At 40.3% G+C, this 26,301-nt stretch overlaps 1 protein-coding gene across 1 annotated transcript in view; it reads left to right on the top strand.

Moving 5' to 3' along the window:
- The window catches only part of GMDS (GDP-mannose 4,6-dehydratase), a 408,259-nt gene that overhangs the window by 324,039 nt on the left and 57,919 nt on the right, over window positions 1-26,301 (top strand). The window contains exons 8-9 of the mRNA XM_085052052.1: window positions 1,037-1,155; window positions 10,449-10,545. Of these exons, the coding sequence (XP_084908178.1) occupies window positions 1,037-1,155; window positions 10,449-10,545 (216 nt within the window). The remainder of the gene's footprint in view (window positions 1-1,036; window positions 1,156-10,448; window positions 10,546-26,301) is intronic.

Raw genomic sequence — 26,301 nt, 5'->3', positions numbered from 1 at the left:
TTACTCTGTCCGCCTACAGCTCCTATGGCGTCAAACAGTCCAGTCACTGGAGCAGTGCCTTGCACATCAGAAAACTGAAACATACCTGCTGTGATATCTCAAACAAGTCACACGTGTCTTTGAGCACCGCTTTTCCATCTGCTTTCCAGTTTTCATGCTGACTTAGCTGACCAGCCCTCTGAGATGGTGCCCACCCATCATTACTTGTTTGTGGGAGAGGACTCTGGGAAAGACATTGCTGTGGGAATTAAAAGCTGCTCCTGTGAAATGCAAATATGTTGACAATCCAACGAAGTTTTGCTTCAAAAAATACTGTGAGCCTCTTGCTGCATGAACAGTCCTCTGAAAGTGATGTTAATGGTTGCCTTGCTTTTCTACCGGTGTTTTCTCTGTTCCTGTGTCAAAAGAAAACATTTCTTCTACAGTGCTTTAGTATGTAACATTCAGAACATATTCAGCAGGGAAACCAGATTAACTTGGTTAAATACTCTGTTGACATTCTTAGTTACCTTTTAAAATACTCGTAATTAAAATCTCAGTCTAGGCAAAACAAATGTGACAGAAGAAAGAGCCAAAAGGATCCAAATTTCATGCTTCCGTGTGTTTGACAATATTCTGTAGCAGACAGTCAACAGCTCTCTGGACTGAAACATTACAAAATTTTGCTCTTTTCCCCCTATCAATGTCAATTCATGCAGTGCTTTAAACAAGTGAATCCATGATCTTGAGCACTAAACCAAGCCTCAGTGTTTGAAAGTAAACATATTAAAGTCTCCCCTGCAGAAACTCCTGCTGTGAAACAAATTGAAAGTCAAATACGGCATTGTTTTCTGTAATAAGAAATAATTGAACCCTTTTCAGAGTTGCACTGAACAGGTTAATAGCCACCGTGTAAAGAAAGTGCTAATTTCCCCAGCTTGGGGTATGTGTGTGTACGTGTAGTTATTTCCAAATCAAAAATGCAGTAATACAATATTGTGTACCAAAGAGGCCACTTACATGTGCACTGAATCTGACTTTGTTTATCTTTCTGCAGGCCATGTGGTTGATGTTGCAAACGGATGAGCCTGAGGACTTTGTCATAGCCACTGGGGAGGTCCATAGTGTCCGAGAATTTGTGGAGAAGTCATTTAAGCACATTGGGAAAACCATTGTGTAAGTATGAGGATGAGAGAGTAGCCACAGGTTGAGCATTTCTAGCCTCTCACATTTGCTGTGACAAAACAGTGTATTGTTTGTCTCCGTTATTCTTTTTTTTTCCCCTTTACTTTCTACTTGGAACATGGGAGACCTTCCAGGCATGAGTGACTGCCACAGCAGATATGCCTAGTGTTACCCTTCAGATCACAAGTTTAAAAGGTAGATGGGTTAGTCGTAATTTTTTAATCAAAATCTCCATTCTCTGTTCTCCCATTCACTTCCTGTCTTGGGGCAGAGAAGTCCCTCCAAAGATGTTAGGACCTGGGTGCTGATCATCACCTTCCTGCAAAAGGGACTTTTCTGGCCAGTTCTCTATTTTGTGCCCCATGTCCCCACAGTCCTGCTCCCATCCCCTGAGATCTGAGGAGGTGACACCTGCCAACCCTGTTCTTTCCAGGTGACAGCCCATCAGCCACACTACAAGGCTCATGTAGCAAACTGCTCTACATTCCTATTAGCTCTTCTCCTCCTAAGCCATAGAAATGTTGAGCAGTGGGTGCAGAATGTTTACAATGCATATTCCACATAGTTTGATTGAAAATACAAAATTCCTTCTCAAGGCCATATAATAAAACCAGGATGGCTTGGTGAGCGCTTTCTGTAATTTATATTTTTATTGTTTATTATTTTTTCAATTTCCCTCCTTCTGTATCTTCTCTGGGCCCCATGCATCAACATACCAATCTCAGCTGGAAAAGGGAGAGGAAAGCCACAGGCTCTTCCATGACGCTAGCGCCAGGGCTGTTCCTCAGGCCATCAAAGTCACTTGTGCAGCTGGTGAACTTTTGACAGGGCCAATAAGTTTTACTTGGGAACAAAAACTTGACAAATTCAATAAATATGCAGAAGTGCACAGATATATACAATATTATTTGAACAGCCAGTGGGTGGCTGGGGAGGTAATAACATTTTCTCCTCAATGAGTTTTTAGTCTGGTTTCAATTTTTGGCATCAACTTCCAGAAAAAAAAATTCTGATGAGGGAGAGAGAGACCGTATAAATAGTATTTCTAACCCAAAAGCTCAGTTTGGGGAATAAGTTTCTCTCCATATTTTTAGCATTTCTTGATTGCAAGATGTCTCTGTGATCACACATTGTCCTTAACAGTAGTGAGGTTTGAGAAGCTAAAGGGGAGATAGCAGGAGCTCTGGTAATTGCTTTGTCTTTCTTAACTTTTCTTCTCTTTTTATACTTTTGTTTCTTGTGTTTATAAGCTAATTCTCCCTAGTAAGAATGGATAGGAAAATGCTGCAGATTCAACTGCTCCGTAGAAGTAAAAATTCTAATGATTTTGAGAACTACTTTGTCCCTGTCTAATATTTTTTGCTAAAATAACAATGCTTGCTTTGATGAGGCAGTGTTGGTGAACAACTTCGTAAGTTTTAAAATTTTTATTACTTACAACTAGAGACTGATACATAAAGGTCACTACCTAGCTGAATGTCTTTTTTTTGCAGTTGTTCCCCACATCACAGTTTCTTTTGATGTCACTAAATTTATCCTTCAGTTTAAAACTGAGCTCCCTGCTTTGGTGCTGGTCTAAGAAGTCTGAGCATTTCCCAAGAGTGAAAAATCAGCATGTGTTTTCCAGAAAGCAAATTAAGCCCTGAAGAAAACCTAAAGAAAATACAAGTCTAGAAATAAAATTGAAAGTACTTTTTATGACTAGCTTCTGTTATAGTGGGGATATTAAAGGATTACTTTAGATTTAGTTGTTCCTAACACTCAAAATTTTGTGTCCTGTTTGTTTAATGTTTTGCTCACATATGGCTCCATATGGTGTACTGTGTATCAGTTATGTTGATATTTAATGCCGTCAGTATTTGGATTCAATCAATCAGTCACAAGCTGGTCTCTCAGAAAAACTTCAAAGTATGACTCCAAATGATGAGGTAGGACAGGTATTTGGTGTGTACAAAGGCATAGTTGCCTTTTTTTTGTTACTAATCAATAAAAGTAATTTGCAAAAATTGTATAAGAACTCACATGACACCTAGTGACATGGATTTTTAGGAACATAAATTGCTTTAGAAATTGGGACTTGGGTTTCTAGTCCCCCTGGCTCATGAAATTTTTCTTTCCTGTGAAATAAATTTTTAATTTTTTAAGCCATTTATGGGTGATATAAAAATAACTATAAGTATGGGGAATGAAATGACATTTTAAGTGCTAATGATAATTTTGTTGCTGATCATTTTGACAATGGTGTAATTCTGAACATTTTGCATGTAGCCTGCTCAGATCAACCAGCCATTCTTTCCTCGTGCTCCCAAGGTGAGAATAATATTACCACAGATCCACTGCTCATCCTGCAGCCATTGCTCATCTTTCAAATTGCACTACACGTCAAATATTTCTCAGGATTTGGAAAGTTTTTAAGAACCTCCATATTTTTTCCAGGTGTCAGCCTGACTCATGCTTTTTCAGCACACACACACACACAGAGTCCTTGTCCAGCCATCTGGTAACCTCTCACTTTCCTTGAAAGCCCCAGTGACTTTCTACCCCCACCTGCTCCAGTTTGAATATATCTTCTTCAGGGTAGCTTGGCAGAAAAATCCTCCCTTTCAGCATTGTGAGACCCCATTGGGGTCACTCAACTGGTGAGTCCCATCGATCTGTTGACAATTTATGGGGCACCAAAGAACCACTGCACCCACCAGAGTGCAATGGCTAAACAAGTTCCCATAAGGATGGCTGCTTTCTTCCTATTGCTCTTCCTCAAATTGTGGTTCAGTTATTTGAGGTTTCTCGGGGGGTTTTGCAGAATTGCAGGTATTACAAAATTTTGTAAGCTCAAAAACTTATCTGGGAGATTTCCAGCAGGCTTTTCCACTGCTATAAGTGATGGCACGGCTTCCCAGTACTGTTGTACAATCTGCCTTTCAAAATTGATGAAATGATGGAGTAATTGTCCAGGATAGATGTCATGGCAAACAAAAGTTGGCAGAGCTCATACCACATCTGAGAACACTGGGCACATATGTGCAGGGGTTTTAACCATCCCTGATTTGTGCTTTGTCAGGGAAAGTTGCAAATGTAAAATTTTAGCTGTCACATCATGATATTGCAGTAGAGAACAGGCTGCCTCATCAACCAACTAAAAATACTAATTTTTATTTTTTTAGGGTTTTTGTCTTCCTAAAAATTCACATTAACTTGTACAGCTGAAAATCCAGGACAGCCTAAAAAGTCTTTCCAAGAACATAACATAATATTCTGTCCTAGCCAGTCATTAGCGCATGTCAGGACTATGTCTTCTAGCCAAAATAAGAGAGAGAGAAACTTTACTACATTTTTGTAACTAATGAAATGTACAGCTGCAATAAGACTGATTCTCTCTCAGAAATGGACTGTGAAGTGCTCATGGAAGTTTATCAACCTTGTGTGGCTTTTTTCCTCTTACATTTCTTTTCAGGGGCGAGATTTCAAATTATACTTATATAGTCCTCTGAATCATTGAAATTCAGTTCTTTGTACTAACAGGAAAGCCTCAGAGCTACAAATATTTTTCCCCTGTAAGGATTACATTTATTTTTTTCTTCTACTTTCCCTTCTACTTATTACTAATTAAGTAGTAGTTGGGGGAAACACTTCCCGCCTATAATTTGAACTACAGCAGGGTAAACGAAACAGGCAAACGCTTGTCTTGGCTAATTTTCTGCCATTAATCTTATTAAATTAGGACAGGATTGCAAAGATAGCCTGAAACCACTACAGCGCTCAGAGTTCTTTGCAGACTGCTACAAAGACTGCTGTCTGCAAATGTGGAAAGTAAAAAAAAATAGAAAGAGAAAAAAAAAAAACCTGTTCAAGCTGCAGGAAGATTTATTGTGTTTTTTATTAATATAAAAATGCATGCACATTTGTTAGAAAAATATTCATTGCTTCCAGGATCAGAATTACAGAAAAAAATAAATATTTTACTCTAGCAATTTGGTTCCACATACAAATTTTATCTTAACAAACATGCAAGTAGGTCTTATAAAAGATCAGCCTAAAAGGGGGAAGTTTGCAGATAAGGTACAAGGTCTTCTGAGGTGAACTACCAGCAGAAGTGGAGCACTGGCCTCTTCAGTGACAGTGAAGGTTGAACTGAGATTGAACTGAAGGAAAAGGGTTTTTCTGGTTTGTTTGTTGGGGTTTTTTGTTTGTTTGTTTTTTTCTTTTTATCTTAAAATGGAAGGTTGGGTTACAGAAACACATGAGATTTGAAGGATTGCTGTAAGAATGAGAAGCATGTGGGGACATGGAGGAGGAGCCATCAGCAGTCATCAGCAAAACAGCTGCTATTTCCAGATCTGGCTTTTGCCCACCAAAAATTGCTGGCTGGCCAGTGCAATGTGTTGTATTTAAATGAGAAAAGAAAATGAGAAGCTTTCAGATGAAGAGGAAGGGAATAGAATCTCATACAGCAGCTGAAGGCATTTGGAAGTGAGGTAGTTCAAAGGAACCCAACCATGTCAGTGAAGAATGCTGGTCTGGGTGAACCCAACACAAGCAAGGGTCCTCACTTAGGACTGCACCAGTTTTGTCACCATTCTTAAAACAGTGTATATATTTCAAGGGGGCATTTAACCCACCTCCACTGGAGAATTAATTCTTCCAGCTGAGCAGCATTTCATTACTTTCTTACTCATACAAAGTTTTATCTGCAGATTGGCAGAGCCAATAACTGGTTCAGAATTGAAATTAAGGCTTGAAGACTATAACAATCTAATTATCTGATCATATACATATGAGGTATGAGGGTTTCTCCTATAGAATGACTGGGTAAGAATGAAATACAGCATTTCATGGGAAATTCCATATTTCCCATTCCTGAAATTAAATTAAAATATTTGTCACAAATGCAATTTGGAAAAATACCTTATTTCAGGTCAGCTGGACTTCTTTGTTTTTCTCCTAAGCTTCACTTAAAGAAACAATAACTTACATAGAATTTTTTAAGCCATTCTAAAAGAAAAAACAATCCATTCTGAAAATGTAAAAGCATCTCTTTAAGATATTATTAATATAATTTTGTATGTGGCTGACACTAATGGAACTTAGTTGGAACTAAAACTTTTCTTTCCATAATGCTTTGATTTTCACAGAAGTATTAATATTCTTTGAGAAAATATTTTATTCCCCGCACCAACTTTCACAAATTGGAGTAAAGGGATAGAACTTCAAAAGCTTTCCAAGAACTGGAAAGAAGAAAAAAAAAAAAAAAAGAAACAAAAAATAGGGAGCCTAGCATGTATTCTTTTTTATCATCTTGAAATATGGGGAGTCAGAATTAAATTTTTTAAATCTGAGCTTGATAATGCTTGGACTATAACAACTATAGCATTGTTTTAACTGTGTTTGTCTAGTGAAAAAAAACACTGAAGACATGATTCATCAGAGCTTTTTAAATAAAAAAATGAATACATTCCTTTATGGTAGCATACTTTTGATTTAAGCACAAGGTCATGGTTTAGCAATCCCTGTATCTGTGATTGCTTTGATGGATCAGTGCTGCTGGCAAGGTTGGTGGTTGAGGTGGTGGCAAAGGAACATATGAAGAGTCATATTTAAATTTTCCTACAAAAGATTACTTGCAAAAGATATTAATGGTCTGTTATATGGTGTCAGTTTTGCTGTTTATAAAGTGCCAGGACAGAATGAAGTGCTTTGGCTTAATTTTGTGTGTAGCAGAAATCAGGCCACAGATCTGAGAAATCTACACAAATGTTATACCATATTACCTGTGGAGGAAAAGAAAAATCTTCATACAATTTTATTTTTATTTAATTTATTGTTCATTTTCAAATGTGAAAATATTTTCTATTGGCAGATATTTCACTTTAAAGGTGTACATGGTAGTTTTATTTCTCTTAAAGAAGCAGAGCAGCTGTAGTCACTAGTGGTTTTGAATTTTTTTTTAATATTATCAGGTCTGTTTCCATGTAAAGATCAAACAAGGAGATGAAATGCATATACTTGTTCAGTTTATCTGCACTTCTGTGAAAAATTTCATTTTTATTTGATTTCTTCACCACTTAAAAAATATATGTACTTTGCCTTGTTTGCTTCTCAGTTACAGCCATTCAGACCATTTGGTCCATTGCAGTGCTATTCCCACCCCCCTCCTCAATTATCCTGGCTCTCTTGTTTCCTTCCCTGCCCACCTCACACCCCACCAGGTGGGTACCCCAGCTTTTCATCCTCATAAAATCATAAAATCCCCTATACCTGTGGGAGTTTTCATTGCTTGAAGCTTGCTCTCTTACTGAATAGTTATCAGAAGTGAAAAGTATTTGGAACCTCCAAAGATAAAAAAGTGAATGAAGCATTCATCAACACTAATAATAAGTATTGTAACAATAGTAATCTCCAAATATGAATTAGCTTTAAATTAAATGCAGTCCATCCGGCTGTAAATCCAGAGTTTAAAAGCTCTTGAGGTGAAGAATTTGGCAAGCAAGTAAACTTGCTCATGCATTTGAATGTTAGTTTTATGGAAAATTGTGAGGTCATTGATAGCAGAGGAATCTGCCTGAGCTGACAGGTGACTTTCAGCCTGAGCAACCGAAGCACCCATCTCCAACAGGGAGACTTGACATGGAAGTGTAGCTGCAAAGGGCATCTCACCTGCTTTGCCAGGAGCAGTTCCATGGGCTCACCCGTCCTTCTCCAGGTGCAGAACATGCTGGCACACAGCTGATGCCATCAGCTGTGACAGCAAACCCATCCCTTGCTTCAGTGGGTGGGTAAAGCATGGGGAAGGCAGTGGCCTTGCTGTCGGGGCTCAAGGAGAGGATCAGCATTTTGGCCAAAGCCTACACTGGGCCAGCAGGTGCCTGCATGGGAGCTCGGGGCTTGGACACCAGCTAGGGCTGGGGGATCCACTCCCCATCCTCTATAAATTTAGCCCAGTCCTGATGAACCAAACTTTCTTCAGCCAGGGATCCTTTGTGTTTCCCCCAAGTTACACATGGCTGTTTTCTTGCCTACGTGGGCATCTGCCCTGCAGAGCAGAAAGCTGGGCAGTCTTTGTGACTGGAGCTGCTTGAAAGCACAGCACAACATGAGGGTTCCTCATGCCTCTTCCACCATGCTCGTTCTTCAGGTTAATTTGGCATGACATTTTCCAGTTGACAATTCTGACTGCAATTTGACTCTAAATTAAGGATGGTTTTGGTGGGTTTTTCTGTTTCTTTGGGGTTTGAGGGAGTGAGAAGGGGCTGGCAAAATGGATGTGTTGGTCCTGGTGTCAGGCTGGCCCTCGCACAGTCCCTTTCATCAGCAGTATGATATCCCCAGCTGTGAGCATCGAGGTGCCAGGAGTAATTAGAAGTGCAGCTATCAAATGTTACTTTGTTCACAATGAGAAGTACTTCTTTTTTTTTTTTTTTTTCGTCCCCTTGTGAACTTTTCACATTACTGGGCTGAACAAAACGGGTGGAGATTTCTTCTTAAGCTGTTTCTATTGTTGTATAACTTTGATAGCGACATTAAGTGAGTCTTTACTGGCTCGGCTGAACCTTCTGGAGCCTGTTGGGTGTTAAATGGGGTTCTCTGCTCAGTGACCTCCAACAACAACTGACGTCTCCTGATCTAAGCGCTTCCTGTTGTTTCACTGGTGACGGTTAGTTTTCTATTAAGCTCATTTGAGTCCTGCACATTTTTACCCTCTGCCCTTTAAAGGGAGGGACTAATGTTAGTTTTGGCTTCTGAATGAAAACTTTGCAGTTCAGGCTTACAACAGAGCAATTGCAAAAAAAAAGAAAGAAAATTTAAATTATAAATCATATTTAGCATCATGGCATGCCCATTAACAGCTGACTTCACTGTCACTGTTATCTGTAGGAAATTATTTCAATGTGAAATGTTCCCAGTATCAAGCATCCTACAGGCTTTGCTAGTCATTCAAAAGTCATGAGTTGTGCTTAAAAATTTGTGAGATTTAAAAACTTGCAATAATGCGTATCTCCTTCTGCCTTTCAGTGTTTTAACCTTCATGGGTACACAGAGGTCACATTTTCAGACTTTTTGTCTTAGCCCTCAGGGCTAGAAACTCAAAAATGAAGGCTGAGATTGTCAAAGAATTAAATTCTTCTAGGAGCTTGAGGGGGCAGGGGAGCAAGGAGGAATCATATCTGTGACAAAATCCCAAGAGCTGCCAGGAAAATTTGTGAGAGGCAAGGGGTGCTTTTCTTTCCTTGCTGGTGACTGAGGTTAAATAGTCTAAATCACAGGGCTGATTTAATTTATATAGATTTTACTTAAAATTTGCATTAAAATGCTAGCAGATTTAATCATCATATTTTTATGCCAAACTTGTTCAGAACCCCAAGGTATATACTTAAAAGCAAAAAGCAAAGAGAGGATAGAATTTTAAACATAACTCTGGATTTTGTATATTCAGTGGAAGATGTTTGATGCACCAATGGACATTCCCACACGTGTCATCTGAAGCTTTTCTTTTGAGTGGGAGCATTGTCCCCAGGCTTCCAGGCTGCAGCCTGACCTCCCTGAAGGCAGAGCCAAGTCACCCACCAAACCATTCCTCTTCTGCTGCTCCTGATACCAGGACAGTCTCTAAGAAAATAGTTCACAGCACAACCAGATCACGTAAATTACAGCAAATTGCAGGCTGTTCAGTGCATATGAAACTAATTTGGACAAAGGTAGCTGGCTTTCAGCTCCCAGGTAGTAAGTAGTGTTTACCATGCATGGATGTGGAGTGCCATGTCGAGGTAGGACCAAAAACCCAAGAACTGGTTTTGTTTTGTTTTTTCTAGTTAAGCACAAATTAAATTATGCAGCTTAATGCTATTCAAACAGAGCTTCACGTCTATAAAATTAACAGATTAAAGAGTTCCTGAAAGTATTGGCCAAAATACAAGAATTAAAAATATTTTAGGAAAACAGCTTTGAACCAATCCACAAATTAAAAACCTCAGTGTCATATTTATTTGCAGATACATGAGACATTCTGAAATCAGGGCACTTTATTTTCCCTTAGCATTATGTGTTTCATTTGGAAGTCCTGTATTTTAGACCTTCCACTGAATAAAAAACCAAAACAAAGAGACTTCAAAAGCCATTGTTACTCCATTCAAGTCTAAACTCTCCCTTTGTTCCTACAGCTAATGAGTTTATACTGTCCTGCAGGGAGAATTGACACCAGCCTCAAGTAAATGAAAGCAGGCCAAATGTTGGTAAGATCAGAGCACTAAAGTAATTATGGGTTGATTAAATGTTTATCTTCTTTACAGGTGGGAAGGGAAGAATGAAAATGAAGTGGGACGATGCAAAGAGACTGGCAAGATTCATGTGACAATCAATCACAAGTACTACAGGCCAACTGAAGTGGTAAGAAAATGCCCTCTCTTAACTTTGCAAATGAATAATCCAATCACTCAGCCAATAAATTGCTGCATTTGGCCAGCAGTCTGTGCAAACGGCTTAATTGCACTCCCGCTGCCAGCTTTTAGAGCTCTAAATTAGCCTGCTTGTTGGCCCCTCACAGCCAGCTACCTGGGAAGGAGCAAGGAGCAGGCGGGAGGAGCGGGTGACCTTGTCACCGAGACGCTGCTCCGCTTTGGTCACCCTCCCTGCGTGGGAGAGGCGGTGCTGGGGGGGCTAAAGCATCATATGGGAAACAAGAAAAAGCGTAAAACAGCTATTTGTGAATGGGAATATGGTCATCTCTTCTCCAGCTGCCAGTAGGGAAAGCAGAAGAAGGTGGGCACTGATGGGCTTGATTATAAAGTACCACCTTCTGTGTTTCACGGTAGCGTTTCAACTCCATCCACTGAGTATCCCCTGTCCAGCTCAGATCTTTGTAACTCGGTAAAGTGAGTATTGCCTGTTCAGCTTACATCTTTGGAACCGTGGGTGCTGCAAAATGCCTGGTTTAGATGTGCTTGTGTGCTTTGTTTCCTTGTGTGCTTTACAGGGTCACACTCAGCACATGCTCATTTGCAGAACGCATCTTTACCCCCAGGAATGCCTCAGTGAAGTCTACCAGGGGTGCTAAACCACCACGTGCTGCTGGCAGGACTGACTCACTAACCCCTGTGCTCCAATCACCTAATGAGAATTCTAGGAGAGGGAAAAAACCAACAGTATTTCCAGGTCAGGCAGGATGGTGGCAAAGCACAGAGATGGTACAGAGTGAAGCCTGGTTTCTGGACACAGGGAACAGTAGCCCCAGTTGTGCGATGTGGGAGTGGGAGTACCCAGGAGAGGATTTCTGCTCTCCTGGGGAAAGTGATAGGAGCCCCACTGGCTGCTGACACAGCATCATCTGTCAGTGTGTCCCTTCAGAAGAGCTGTCTGATTCAAGCATGGCGGTGACAAGAGCACCTTTGTATTGTTGACACAGATTTCAGGGTGGGAGTGGGGGTTTGCATGTGTGGCAATGGGCATGGGTCCTAAAACTGAAATTCAGAGGGGAATAGAGACTTTCATGTTGCGTTAGAAAGGGCTGGACCCTTGTATTGGAATCAAATGCTAGGAAGTCATTAAGAGCTGTCTGTCATTCTGTGCTGTGGTGAGGTGTCAGGATGATAAGGAGGACAGAGACAAAATGACTTGCCAAACAGGAAAAGGACACTTGACCCAACAAGTCTGTGCTTTGTGAGACCCACTTTCCTGCTTTGTCATACCTCTTACTAACAAGTACATATTCACTTCTCAAAATTCATGGCTAGTATGTAGCTCTTTGGAAGTCCTCACTGTAGTTTCACCCTATTCATGTGCTCAGACATTTTCTGCTGAAATAGTGGTGCCCATGTTCTCCTTCCTCTCTGTCCTTATCAGTGTCCATTTGGGAGCACAGTTCTGGATTTTGAATTCAGTTCACTATATATACTGTTTTGGAGTAGAGCATAAGCACACACCCTTCAGGAATACTCATGTAATTTCTAGTGAATCCATACATGAGAATAGGGAGCTATTCAAATGCAGAGTGGAGTGTAGGCTTGAAACAGCACAGTGTATAACCACAATAGATGTCTGATGTTTATCTGAAATTACCTGATTTGTCATAGGCCACCTTCCCTTGAATAAGGGTTCCATCTCTATCTTCCAGTACCCCCATTTTGCCTTGCTTTTAATGCAGTCTTGATTTGGTTCCTGTGGAACCCAGGAAGGCTGTGAAGCTGCTCAAACATGATCAAGGTAGAAGCACAAAACCAAGTACCTTTGTCTTAAGTAGCATGCAGAGGAACTGTAAGGGAACTCCTCTATGAAGAGATGTGATAGTCTTTTTCTGCAATCAGTTTCCTTTTTAGATCATCTAGGATGAATACCCAGAATCACTTTCCTTTTGGTTTCTTTGGTTTTTTTTAATTCTAATTTGATTTCTATTCCTTGTCAAAAGCAGGCAACCTACTGTTTGTTTCATTCAGGGAATCACATTTGTGCAATTCAAAATACTACACCAAAACCCAATCCATCATAAGAAAGCAAAGAAAAGCCATGAAATAACTTAAATGGACTGATGGCACGTGTTCTCTCCTACCACTCGTCCCAATACTGCTGAAGGCAAGAAAGCCTCAGGTTGACATTTTGGGAGGAGGCTTACCCAGATCAGTTAACAGGAATTCTGCTGTGGAATTACAGCTGACACAGAAAATCTGATGCTCAGATTCTCATGTCTTATTTGGAAACATTTCTGTCTGTCTGTCTCTCTAAAATTTAACATGGTATTCTGGAAATTGAAAATAAACATAATTTAATCTTGTGTACAGTCAGTTCTGACAGTGCCAATACATTCATTTGAAAACACATTTGTTTTCTTCAGTTAGTGATCCCCGGGGTCAAGGCCTCCCATTGAAAAGCTTAGCTGTACTGAAGAAGAAACCTTGAAATGTGAGACAGTCTTCTCGTCAAACCAAGTAGACCCTTTGAATGCCTTGGCTCTAAATCTCTTCACTCTACTTTTGACTGCTTTGGGGCCCCTTGATATTTACTGGCCTTGGGAATTGTTCCTGCTAATGCTTCTAATGCCTGTCTCTCTCCTTCCTTCCTTGCGTCTTGCCAAATGCAAACCTATCGGTATCGTTTCTTTCAGCTTTTACTGAATTCCTATCAGTATATTGTCTGACCCTTTTTCAATTGTTTTTGGAGACTCTAACCTGCTTGGATTGGGGAAAATTTTTTACTTCTGCCTTTTTTTTTAAATCAACAGTTTTCACAGGAGCTTCCTGGCAAGTATTTTGGGTTTTTTACACTGAACTTACTACACTACAAAAGATGCTTTCATGCATTTTGCAGACTTTTTAAGCACACGGTTAGAAAAGTCATGCTTTACATTTGCCTTCTGCTTTAGGCATGTAAAGATCAATTTCCACTGTGGTTTACTCACTTGTGAAATGTAGATGCTTCAGAAATTATCTCACTAGTCTTTTCTACTTACAGTCAGCATGTTCATGTTGTAGGTAGGCAACTTAGTTTATACTTGGATTTAAATAATCTATTTGGTATTCACATAAATAATACCAAAATTAATTTTAAATTTCTTTCAAAAGTTAAAACTGAAATTCAATGAGTTGCCTCAGTGAGTTGGAAACAAGCAGCCCTGCAGCCCATAATGTCATAGGCATCAAGTCTCTCAACCCCTGAAGCTGGGTAATTTTTACAGAGTTAGGGTCTGTCTTTAGTTTTCTTATCTTTCAGCCAGACAATTAATGTTCATTTGTATGCATGAATTCCCCCCTGCCAAGAACTGCACTAATTAAATTTTATTCAATTTAATTGCTTCTAATTAAATTTTATCCATTAAGGTGTTTGAGTGAAAGTGCTTCTATTATTTTTGCATGGCAGATATTAAGCTAACAGTTTTATAGAAGCTTGCTTCATTCCGTTGCCTTTTCGTGCAACAAGGGAGATTAACTGCAGGTCTCACTGGTCTGTCCTACTATGACAGAACTTAGATGTATATATCTCTCAGTTAGGAGTTTATGTTACTTTTTGAAAGGAAAAAATAAAAGAAGCCGTTCAACCATATGTAAATGTTGTTTGTTCTCCAGATCTCATGTTCTGCATGTGTTGCAGAGAATTCTTCCCCTTTCCTCTCACCTGCTTCTGCAGTTGTCCTACAGCTTGCCTAGCATAGGAACTGCAGGTTGTATCCATGCATCAGATTTGTTATGGGCTGGCATGGCTGTAACTCTGAGGATGTACAAACATCCTCAATGCAAATTTCCTTCCTTTAAGCAAGACTGGAAACTGTCACAACATGGTGCTAGTATTTAAGTAGTCATCTGGCCTCTTATTATTCTTCCTCAAAGGAAAAAAGGGCATGCTAACTTGCTAACTTCTTCCTTTTGTTACATACCTTAAGCAATTAAGCATTTTTCTCCCAGTTGTTCCTAGCACTGATATAAATGAAATATATATACATATATGTGTGTATATATATATATATATATATCATATATATATATATGATTTCTCAAGTCGTATGTATGTTGCTTATACTAAATTTTGCATTTTTGCTTAACTGCGTTTCGCCTCAGTTACCCTTTTCCCTCCTTGGAATTAAGCAGGATGGCTTTAAATTTCAGTCTCTTCAGATGTTTTTTAAAAATTCAGCTCTGTGTTTCCCATGCTTCATAGGATTCCAGTAAAAATTCCTTGGGGCATATCACATTCTCCCAAAGTCAGCTTTCTTAAAGTCAAAAACATTTCTGAACTCCTCTAAGTGTTCCTGCCCTAAAGAGCATTTAGAGTCTAATGAAAGCATGATCGCAAACCCCTAAATGCCCCACACTTCCACTTTAGTTTTCATACAAGCTTCATTTCCTACTCTTAAGTTCAGAGCTGCCTGGGACTGTAAACTGTTCAGATATCTGCGTGAGGAAACACGTGCTTCCCTTCCTCAAGGATCTTTTTGCTCATCAATGTCAATATGTGGCTTTTATTAATACTCATGAAAATTAAATGGGAGCATTCAAGGAAGAATAATCTTCATATGATTTTCCTGTCTATTTTCCTCACTAGCAGTCAGGTAAAGAAGTTGTGAATTGTCATAAAACTGACAGTCTTCTCTTATCTGTTTTCTTTCCTCCTTGTTCTGAAAATGTATGTCAACATCTGAAAACTACTGCCTCTGTTATCCTTAATTCTCCTCCAAGCTGTCTCAGCCAAAATGTTTATATTGTTCCATACTTTAAACTCAACATTATCTCTGCATTGCTTTGCCATCCTCTTCCTTTTATTTGTCCCTCCTGCTAATAATACCTGCAGTAGATTGTTTGTTTGTTTATTTTAGTTAAGGCCTTACATATCAGGCCTTTCAGAGGTATCTCTGAAAATATACATGTCAAATTCCGCCTAGTAAAATAATGATTAGTAGTAACTTGTCTCTGTATAGTGTGTAAGAGACACTTAATATATTTCAAATATTTCTCAACAAGCATGTGAAAAAGGGTTTTTAAAAAGATAGCATCACTGTGTTTCTGCCTCTGAAACATGTATGGCAGAGCAGGCAGACTGCACAGGTCGAGTGATACCATGAAGCTGCAGCAAAGCTGGGGGAGAGCCTGATGATGGCAATATGTTCTGCTGTCATTCCTAGGGGATGCAACTGTCCTCGCACAGGTAGCTTTCTACTTTTTTTATCTTACCCTGATTTTGTTCATCTTAATTCTTCCTTAGCAGACAGGAAGATCGTTATTGCTATCACGTTTTCCTCTCAATATGCCACCAAACCAGAGAAGCTTCAGCAGGCTCACGTCCAGTCTTGCTCTGTGTCTTGATTAATTCTCCTAACAGACTCTTAGCAGGAGACCTAGCTTACCGCCTTTCTAGAGGGAGCAGATACCTAATATGTGGCCCTCCAGCCCTCCCACACAAATTCTGACTTTTTGCTTCATAATTAGCTTATTACATCATCATTAGACCAGCACATCCAGTAAAGGAATCCCTCTGGACACCACTGCTCATATGCTGAGCTTTACTCAGTTGCTTTTCTTTGCATCATCCTGCTGTTTCTCTGCTGTGCCTCCAACAAAACATTTCTCTGGCAGCTTCTACAGCTGGCTTTGTTCCCCTTCTTCCTTCACCACCTCTTTCCCTGCTGTCATTCCTGAGGTTTTGAAACCAGCCGTGTGTCATCTGTGACCTTCACATCTTCACTGATCTTCCTGAGACTCCCTGAGTCTGCTTTCCCATCCCCTAATGCCACAACCATCTGACAAGATGTCCTTACCTCCTGGGGTCTAGGTTGGAGTGCTTTTGCCCCTGAGGTGTTGCACCGCATGTTCGTTTACAAGATGAGTAGTTTTTCTTTGGAAATGTTCAGACTGGCTGAAGAAATCTCTGACTGACTTTGGGCAATGCAATTTTCCATTTGGGGTGGGTAAAGAGATTGCAACCCCATTGAAAAGCTGGTGTGTAAAGATAAAGCTGTCATCCAGGCAGAAGGGTTGGTGGTTTTGATTCATTGCTTGTTTTTCTAAATGCTGTTGACACATAGCAATTAGTGGCAATCTTGGATGTGACAGATCTGGGCTCAACTCCTGAAAACAGATTTTTAAATTAAACTTAGGTGACTGGAGGATTAAGGCTGAGGGAGAGGTGAATGAGGATAGAAGGCTGTCTACCTCCCTAATTAGACCCTACCTGATTCAGCCAGGCATCCAAGCAAGTGCTTCACTTCAAGGGCATGAATAGTTAATAGGGACAGTTTCTACACCAGTAGCTAAGAGTGTGCGTAAGTGCACTGCTGCATCTTAGTACGAAGCAGAGCAATTTATCTGTATGGGAGCTGAGAAGGCCAGCCCAAAGTTTGTGGGAGCTCAGGAGGTGCCAGCTGATTGTTCTTGTTTGCCAGCCCCATTGTGCAGTGCCTGGGAGCAGAGATGCTGAAATAGCTCAAGACTCTTTCTTTAGAAGGTTCTCTTAGGGTAGCTTCACAGGCAAGAAGGAAATGTAGCAAGTTCACACAGTTTGTAGTTTTAATCAACTCTCCAGCCCGTAATTCTTCTCTCCCTTCCTGACAGTGGGGGGTCTTACTGCCACCTCTTCACTTATTCATGTTTATTCACGCACAGAAAGTCTCTCTTTATCTCACCTCTTATCCCCTTGCCTCCCCCTTCTCCTGGCCTGCCATTTGGCCTGCTCCTCCCCCTTGTTATCTCTCTCTGTTGTCTCACCCTCATTTGGACTATCCCTTGTTTTCTTATCTCTGCCTGTCCCATGCCTGTCCCATACAAATACTCCAGCAGATGTGGTGGAAAATGCAAAGCCTCTGAAGGGAAGTCACAGGGGTGGGGGAGAGCCTGGAGCAGGCAAAAGCCACGACAGAAGTCCAGGCTTAGGCAGCACCAAGACACATTTGTCACAACTGCTAAATGTTCCCTCCTGCCAGCAGTCTCCACCACCTACAGCCCATTCTCTACGTGAGATCAGACATTCAAAAAAATCAAATTGTGCTTTGGACCACATTTTGGAGTGTCCAGTGAGACTGGCAGAGTAGCTCGGGTTCCCATCAGGGTTTTCTGAAGACCTTGGTGTCAGAGGTGCTTAAGGTCACTTACACACCTGATTACTGTTCACATTCAAAAGTGGGAGCGTGTCCGAAGATCTGTCTCACTTTCATATGCTGCTTATTTTATTTTACAATGGGTTTTTAGAAGCCAAGCAATATGTAACAATACTGTTCTCATTCTGATTGTGTTTCCCATGTCAGTGTAACCTTTTCTTTTGAGTGTACTGTGCCAATTCAACCCTTGCAACCCTTGGTTTTAGAATGGCAGCAGAGAACTGTAAATCACATGATTTACATGAAAATAAAAATGGCTTTTGAATAAAGAGGATATGAGACAGAGGTAAGGTTTCCTTCAGCAAATCTGGAATTAAGGACTAGACTCATGTCTAATTTCTCCAGCCTAGCCAGAGCTTGCTTGCCTTCAGCTGTTTGTATTTTATTTTATGAGTGAGTGGGTGTACAAAGGAAGATGACAGCCCCAGAGTGTTCATGTGTTTCATCTGAGAAGCCATGAGATAGATGTAGTGTTGGCAAAAGCAGTTTCTGCTGGGTTTGAGTCAGCAGATGCCTTGACATCGGCCTTTTCAGCATGGAGTCCTCCAGTCAGGGGTTTGCTGGGGAAATAGGTGTCTCCAGCCTGGGTGTGCCATGGCACCCCATATTTTTCTGCTTGAAAGATAGTACCGCAAGCCACTGATTCTCAAAATCCTATGCCTCCTCTTGCAAAATACTTCTTTTTGTTACTTTGGTGCTGCCAGCAATGTTATGAGAGTGAGTGCAGTTGTCCCTCTGAGGGACACTCCAGGGCAGAGTGAAAGGGGCATTTGGACCAGCTTTCTCTTTGGAGAAAGGCATAAAGGCAGAGCAAGTTCTTAGGAAGGAGGAGGGTGTGGGGTTTGTCTCCAAAAGTTTTCATGTCATGATTTTTCAGGTGTATCACAGTTCAAAAATGACAGGAGGTGACTATCAATTTCTTTCATTTCTTTAGTTAACTGAAGTGTATTCCCCTAGAAAATGGGGACGTTTTATCTATGAAAAAAACAAGTCAAAGATATTCTGCCCAAAGGAAAAAAAAAATCAAAATTGGCTCTTCAGTTTTTCTAAGAAAAGTTTAATTTGGAGGGAAGGAAGGTACTTTTCTGGGGGAGTCAGGCTTTCATTTAATTTGGTCCTAGAGGTCTTCTGTCTCCCCCCAAAACGTCAACAAAGTGTTTTTGTTCAGACTCTTATCCCTGTCCTTCACCATTTGCCATTTCTCTCAAAGGGGAAAATAGTTGAAAGGAGGTGGAAGTTTGGAAGTGCTTGTTTAAAAAATAAACCTTCACCTTTCCCCTCTATCACCTTTAGAGTCATCATTTGTAAATTAACAACTTCATGATGAAGAGGCTTGAAGAGGTGGGACCTTTGCTATTATTGCTACCCTGTGATGATGTTGTTGAGGAGTACTTGTTGAGTGATGTTGAGGATCACCTTCCATGTCTTGTCTCATCTTTCTATTCCAGAAAAACACATAGTAATGATTCTGACCATATCAGGACTTAAAACCCTTTTATGTTGTTAATTATTTTTTAGTATCCTTAATACTTCCCTTGTGTTCGAGAAAAGCTCGTATGGTTGAATAGCAGGGGAAATTGAGCCTTGTAGATATAAACAACTTTTAAAAATGAGGGAGAGTGTGGGAGGAGAAGTGTTGTTGGAGAATAAAACCCGAGAAGTATTATCTCTGTCATAAACATCTACAGTATTTGTCATGAACCAGGAAATGGTTCTTCATGCCCATCTTGGATATTCCCCAAATTGTCTGATGCCCCAGCTGGGTGGGTGAAAGAGGAGACAGTAATTATCTGCAGGGCAGGAGAGACTTAAACATTAAGAGCTTTATGCCTGGGATCAGCTGGAATTTTTGCTCATTCCTCACATATAGTCTCTGAGCTCACCAAAGCAGACAATATGAAAAATATTAACAGGATTCAAGAAGACATTAGTAATAGATTAAGAGTGCATGCCTCTCCTGTGAGACTTTTTTTTTCTTGATTTCTTTTCTTTCCTTTCAGTTGGAAAATTCTAAAGGTGAGTAGGTGAAGTCAATTTTAATAATTCACAGACGATAATACATCTATTTCTTATTTGACAGAGCTAGTGTTTAAACTATTAGCGTTGTCTGGCATAACATGAAACAAGATCAGTCACTCATCCCTTTGAAACCTCTAACCTGGCCTCATTTGAATTTCTTCCTTTCAGCTTTGCCAGTACATTTTAATAGTCTTCATAGAGCTCTCAGCTGCCTTGTGACTTCAGACTTTTATCTACCAGGTTGTGGTTAGGAGTAGAGTAAGACAGCACCATTCCTTGTCAACTTTTCTGTTTGCAATGACACAGAAACCTCAGTGCTACAGATAGGCATTGAAATTTGAAACAGACCATTTGACTGCTGAACAGAAATTGGTTTTTTAATCAGATTTTCATTTTGGAGCACTGTTCTGTAATTTTTGAAAGCATTCTTATTTTTTTTGCTTCCTCTAAATTGCTGAACTGGTACTACTTTGCAGTCATGTTTTGTATTGATTAGCTGTAAGGGGAAAGGTGAAATAACAAGAATTAAAACACAAAAATAAGGTTTAAAATACGACATGTGCCTGGTTTTTTTACAGTGATCTGTGACAAGTTCACGCTTATAATTCACTACATCTCTTACCGAGTTAGTGGTTGCAGACCTTAGTTTTAAAAATTTCTAGATCAGGTAACTATGAGTTGAGTTGCTTTTGTTCTTATTTTTAATTCTGTTTGACCAATAAAATACTACACTTTTATCTTCTGATTTTGAAAGCAAAGCCATATATTTACGCTTCTTTACAATAACAAAGACTTCTGACTAAAGTAATTGGCTGCCACTATAGTTTTTCCTTAGATAACAGTTGTAAATTTCCAAACCTCTAATCTTTGGCAGCATTTTCCTCTTGATCCAAGTTTCTGTTTCCTTGTGTTGGTGGAGATTAAAACGTGGGTTATGAAGGTGAAATTGGAAACAGAGGAAATGTGAGGTTTTATGAAAAGCTCAGGTAGGGCCAAGTTTACTCTGTCCACTGTTTTCATAACTATGAAAAAAAGCCTACTGGGGCCTCTTCTTATACTGCAGTGTCACCACTGATCACACATTGTGATATTTGCTCCTCACTCAAAACAATTCTTCTGTAGTGCTAATCTTGTAAAATTACCACAGTCTTTTATCCTGCATATAGTTGGCTGAAAGGGCTTGCAGATGAGTATTCAAGGTAGTATTTAGGTGTTTTTCCTGACCTTCCTTTCTGTGTCTCCTCCCCAGAGTGCTTATTGGTATTATCTTTGTATTTTACATATTAGTTAGATACCTTCTGGATGTCTTCTGGGCTTAAAATAAAGGCTAAAATTAATCTTGACTGATGAAGTGAATCCCAAGAGTGAGATAGCTCAGGTATTGTAAACAAAAAGTTGTCATGGTTAGAATGTGACTAGCCCAATAGGTAAGCCACCCACCTCTATAATAATTCAATGGCTGTGTGGCCTAAATAAATGCAAGGGGAAGGTGGACACAAGAGTAAAAACAAAACCACAGGAAGGTGTGTTGTCCACCACAGCAGAGATCCACAGCAGTGAAGACTTACGAGCACTTGAAGAATGGCCAGAGGGAGCTGGTGATGGATGACAGGCAGATTGTGTGCTGGAAAGCTCACAGAAAGTGTTCTTATTTTTGCCTTCTAGTATTAGCAACCACAATTAATTCTACTTTGGCTTAACTGCTAAATGGAATTTAAAAAAAAAAAAGATTGACTTCATTAAGGTCTTAAATATGCCTTTGTGAAGGATTTCCTACTCCAGACTAATGCCTGGACAATTATCTTTGATACCGTTGATAACATAGCTTGCTATGACTGAGAATACTCTGGATGCAAACATCTGCATCCAGTAGCTACTTAAGCTGGGATATCCTTTCAGAGAAAGCCTGTTTCAGGGCCATGCTTGCTGGGTGGAAAACTAATGGGGAAAACCTTTCCTTACGTGCAGGTATGTGACAGGTGGCGTACTTGCTGTGGGTTCTGTGAGGATCAGCATTATGTGTCAGAGTTCATCAAATGGCCATTTAGAACACTGACATATAGACAACTTATGACTTCCCAGGACTTTGAGCTGGGAGGGACCATTTAGAAATGTGACAAAGTGGTTTGAGTCGTTGCTTTTGGCTGGGACTGCCAAGTATTGTCCTATTTCTCATGGAAAGAGGAAAGGACCTGCTGTAGTGGTCAGTGGAATGTAATCAATAACTCTTCTTCCACACACCAGCCAATGAATGCCAATGATGGCTAGAGACAGAAAGAACTAAGTGTATCAGATGTGAATGCCTCCCTGGTTTGTATACCAATTTTTCCCTTGTTGCTGACTACCTTTTCTTCTGTAAAGCCTGCAGAAGCTGGGTTGTCCCTCAATGTCCCTTTTAACTGCCAAGAACTCAGCGAGACACTGTTTTCAGAGCACGACCTCCAATTGTCCCGAGTGCCCTCGAAGGCTGGGTGATACAAAGGCTTTCTCAGGGCTCCTGTGTCACCTGTCAAACACAGCTCAGGAGATTGGCACTCCAGTAGATGAGTCACACCTGGGTGTCACTTCCAAAAGCCAAAAGGAGAGTCTTAAGGCAGAGGAATGAACTTCATATCAAGTTCCTCTACAGGAAGATGTTCACTTTGGATCAGGGTTCAAAGTGAATGAATGTCCAATTGGAATTTTTTTGCATTTCACTTTTATTCATTGCTATCAACCCACCAGACTTTTACCTTCTCATGATAAATACCATCTCACCAATTACAGTGATCTGTGCAGAAATGCACCTTGAAGAAAAGCATTCTGTTGATGTAAATTATTTAACATGGACTTTAGATATTAGAGAAATTCCTGAATAAGGAAAGGGAGGGTTAGACATTTCCGTAAGGATACCAATTTAAACTATAATGCTAATGGGAAGAGATGACTTGACAATGTACTGCTGGAGGTAAACAGTCTCATTTCTGTGAAAAGGGTGTTGACAAGCAGTGATTTTTGGGAAGCCTTCAGACAGAGTCCAGACTCTGACTTTAGGGATTTAGGCAATATAAAAATTATTATTAAAAAAAAAAAAAAAAGGCAACTCAAACATTTACATCAGCTGTGCCTGCAGCTTTTTCATTTTTCTTTTTTCTTCACATACTTTTGTTCTCTTAAACATTTCCAGAAACATTGTACAGTTAAGCCTAGCACTGTGAAAAGGACTAATATCCTCTTTTGATAAACTCTTCCTGTGTTGGTTTTGTGTCAAATTGAGTATATTTCAGCTTGAAATTTAGGCTTCTTCAAAAGAATAGAATATATAGGGCCTTGAGCCTGATAGACCTCATGTGGACTTGAACTGAAATAATCCCATTGAGTATCATGTTGTTGAATATGAAGTGGCCTTGAATATTCTCATGGCCTTAGGCATAGATACAGAGATGACTCCCTCCAAAACCAAGTTCCAGGCATGCTGACAAAATAATTTCCTCATGTCCCATACAGTGTTTTGCTTTGGTTTGTTCACATACCCCAAATTAATTTTTATTTTGCCTAAAAAGGTGGTGTTTTGTGGAGAGGGAGCTTACAAGCATCCTGTTTTGTTGCTTTTTTTTGCCCCCTCTACAAAACATCCCACTGATTGCTGCTCCAAGGAAAGCAGATTCTTCTTTCTGTACTCTCATATCCCTCCTGAAAACTCTCTTGTTGTCCTCAAAAATCACTGCACCCTACTGATGTGCCATGACTTCTTGTGCATCTTGATGACTGCTGTTGTTGTTTGTTGTCTTCTCACACTGCGTCTCTACTTACCTGTGCTCCATTTCATGTACTGTGAGCATGGGAATACAACTTTACCTAATGATTTAGGATGAGCAAAGGAGAAAAATCTAGTCACAACAGTGTGAAATGCTTCAATACAGCAGAAACAGGGTAAATTAGCTCATATAGAAGCCTGTTTGTCATGGCAGCAGTATGACTTCATGTTATTAGCTGGTTCAGCAATGTGCAGCATGGCCTTGGATTACGAACATTTTGTGCAGGAAAATTTCTTTTGGTTCTTATTTGTAGCACAGTTAGAGCAGGAAGATCCTGGGTGGTGGCAGAGGTTTTCAGACACAGACTGTCATAATCACCATTATTATCTTTGTAAAAATTTTAGAGAAACACATGTGGGAAACAATTTATTACATTTGCTAAGATTCTGCCCCATAAATGCTGACTTTCACCTGTGTGCAAAGGCTGAAGGAAGCATACCAAGCCTAGATCAGTGTCTGGGTAACAAGACAGCTTTTCAGTGCTCTGAGACCCAAGGAACTCGTCCTCTTGCTGGAAATTCTTTGGATACCATCTTTAAATGTTTTACAGTCTTTTTATTAGTACTTTCCACTCTTTGGTGGATCAATGGAAGTCTGTTCTGAAATTTTAGGCACTTCTTTCTTTGCATTAGCGTTTCAAATTAATGGTCTGCAACTGTAAACTTACATATTTGTACTGACACATTTTTTAAATATAAAGCTCTCATGTTCCTGCAGTTAAAGGAAGATCCAAAGAAAATGAGAATCTCTGGCACTCCAGTCTCCACTATCAGCTCATTAGCCAATTCTGCAAATTTATTCTTCATGTGGAAAAAATGTTGTGACGTAGTGGCTTGTTGGCTGTATCATACAAGTGTTATAGTGGTAACTGTGTTACTATAAATTTCAAACCAGTGCATATTTTCAGCAGTTGCAAGGTATCTTCACGAACAGTCCTGGTGGCGTACTTCAGTAAGACATATTTTAGATTCACGATATTGGAACCATAGACACAGTGAATGTGGTTTCATCCAGCACTTACGTGGATTGTATAGTACCTGGCTTTTTCCTCTTTCAAAAAGATACAGTTAGAATCATAGAATAGAATCACAGAATATCCTGAGTTGGGAAAGACCCACAAGGATCATCAAAGTCTGACTCCTGGCCCTGTACAGGACACGCCAAGAGTCACACCATGTGCCTGAGAGCATTGTCCGAACACTCCTTGAGCTCTCTCAGGTTTGCTGCTGTGACCACTGCCCTGAGGAGCCTCTTCCAGTGCCCAACCACCCTCTGGGTGAAGAACCTTTTCCTGATACCCAACTTAAACCTCCCCTGGCACAGCTTCAGGCCATTCCCTTGGGTCCTGTCACTGTCACCACAGAAAGGAGATCAGTACCTGCTTCTCTACTTTCCTATGTGAGGAGGTTGTAGAATGCAGTGAGGTCTCCCCTCAATCTCCTCTTCTCCAGGCTGAACAAGTAACATCAGTCACTCCTCATAGGGCTTCCCCTCCAGACCCTTCACCATCCTCGTGGCCCTTCTTTGGACAGTCTCTAGTAGCTTTATATCCTTCTTATACTGTGGCACCCAGCACTGCCCCCAGCACTCGAAGTGAGGCTGCCCCAGTGCAGAGCAGAGCAGGACAATCCCCTCCCTCTCCTGGCTGTGATGCTGTGCCTGATGCCCCCCAGGACAGGGTTGGCCCTCCTGGCTGCCAGGGCACTGCTGACTCATGTTCAGCTTGCCACTGACCAGGACCCCCAGGTCCTTTTCCATGGTGCTACTCTCCAGCCTCTGTTTCCCCAATTTGTACATCAAGTACCTGATAGATCCAAATACACCTATCCTGTAGTTTTTCTACTAAAAATTGAAAATTCAGTATTAAGGATCAGTTTGTCATTGATTTGCTCTGACCCTTAGGGAGCTTTATATGATTTCTGATACTGCAGACTCAGAAAGTTTTGTGCAGAGTTTGGGAACTCATTTTCATTTACATTGTGACCTTCCTAGAAGGTCAAGAAAATGGGCTTTACAGGGGAAGTTTATTATTATTAAACTACTCAAGTGAAGGCTTAGGTATCAGCTTATTTCTGCTAATGACAATGTCATGTGGAAACTACAGTATTTTTGCAGGGCTGAAGCTTGTCCCCTGTCCTGTTTCTTTTGAGTATGTGCTGGTGCACTGGGTGACTTATACCTCTCTGTTGAGATGCATTGTCTTCATACTTTATTATTCTCCCTAGCCTTGCACTTAATTCTCTGCATTTTGATCATCTAATCACCCATTTTCCAATACCATTATTAGTTATTCCACTTTATCCCTTCCTCTTTCCCTCCAATTGTCTGCTATCCCTCCTTTTTAAACGTATTTAGACACTGTATTTTTACTGTTACATCTCTTCAGAGCTAAAATACTTCTGTTTTACTTAATGCTTTTTTTTCTCAGAAGAAATATGAGACTCTTGCCCCAGAACACTAATTCTCCACTTCTGTTGCTCCCCAGCACCTACACTGATCTCTGTTTTTGCTGCCCAGTGAGCTGAACATGCAAGTGTCGATCTTTTTGCAGAAACAGAACTTCAGGTTTTATTATAGGAGATACCTTTTAAAAACATCTCCTAGAATCCCAGAGCAAAAACAAAAAAAAAGCAAAGGCCTGAAATATTCTACTGGCAAAAAGACGGGAAAGAGTCCAACTTCTTGGTGTAGGTTGTTGTCGAGTTTTTTCCCAGGTATTGGTAAGTAAGTGAAACAGAACTTGATTTGGTGTCCATT

The sequence above is a fragment of the Lichenostomus cassidix genome, chromosome 2 (assembly GCF_008360975.1).
Source record: "Lichenostomus cassidix isolate B80296 chromosome 2, HeHo_3.0, whole genome shotgun sequence".
NCBI classification, from domain to species: domain Eukaryota; kingdom Metazoa; phylum Chordata; class Aves; order Passeriformes; family Meliphagidae; genus Lichenostomus; species Lichenostomus cassidix.
The sequence above is the reverse complement of the archived record's forward strand: the minus strand, read 5'-3'. Positions and strand labels throughout refer to the sequence as shown.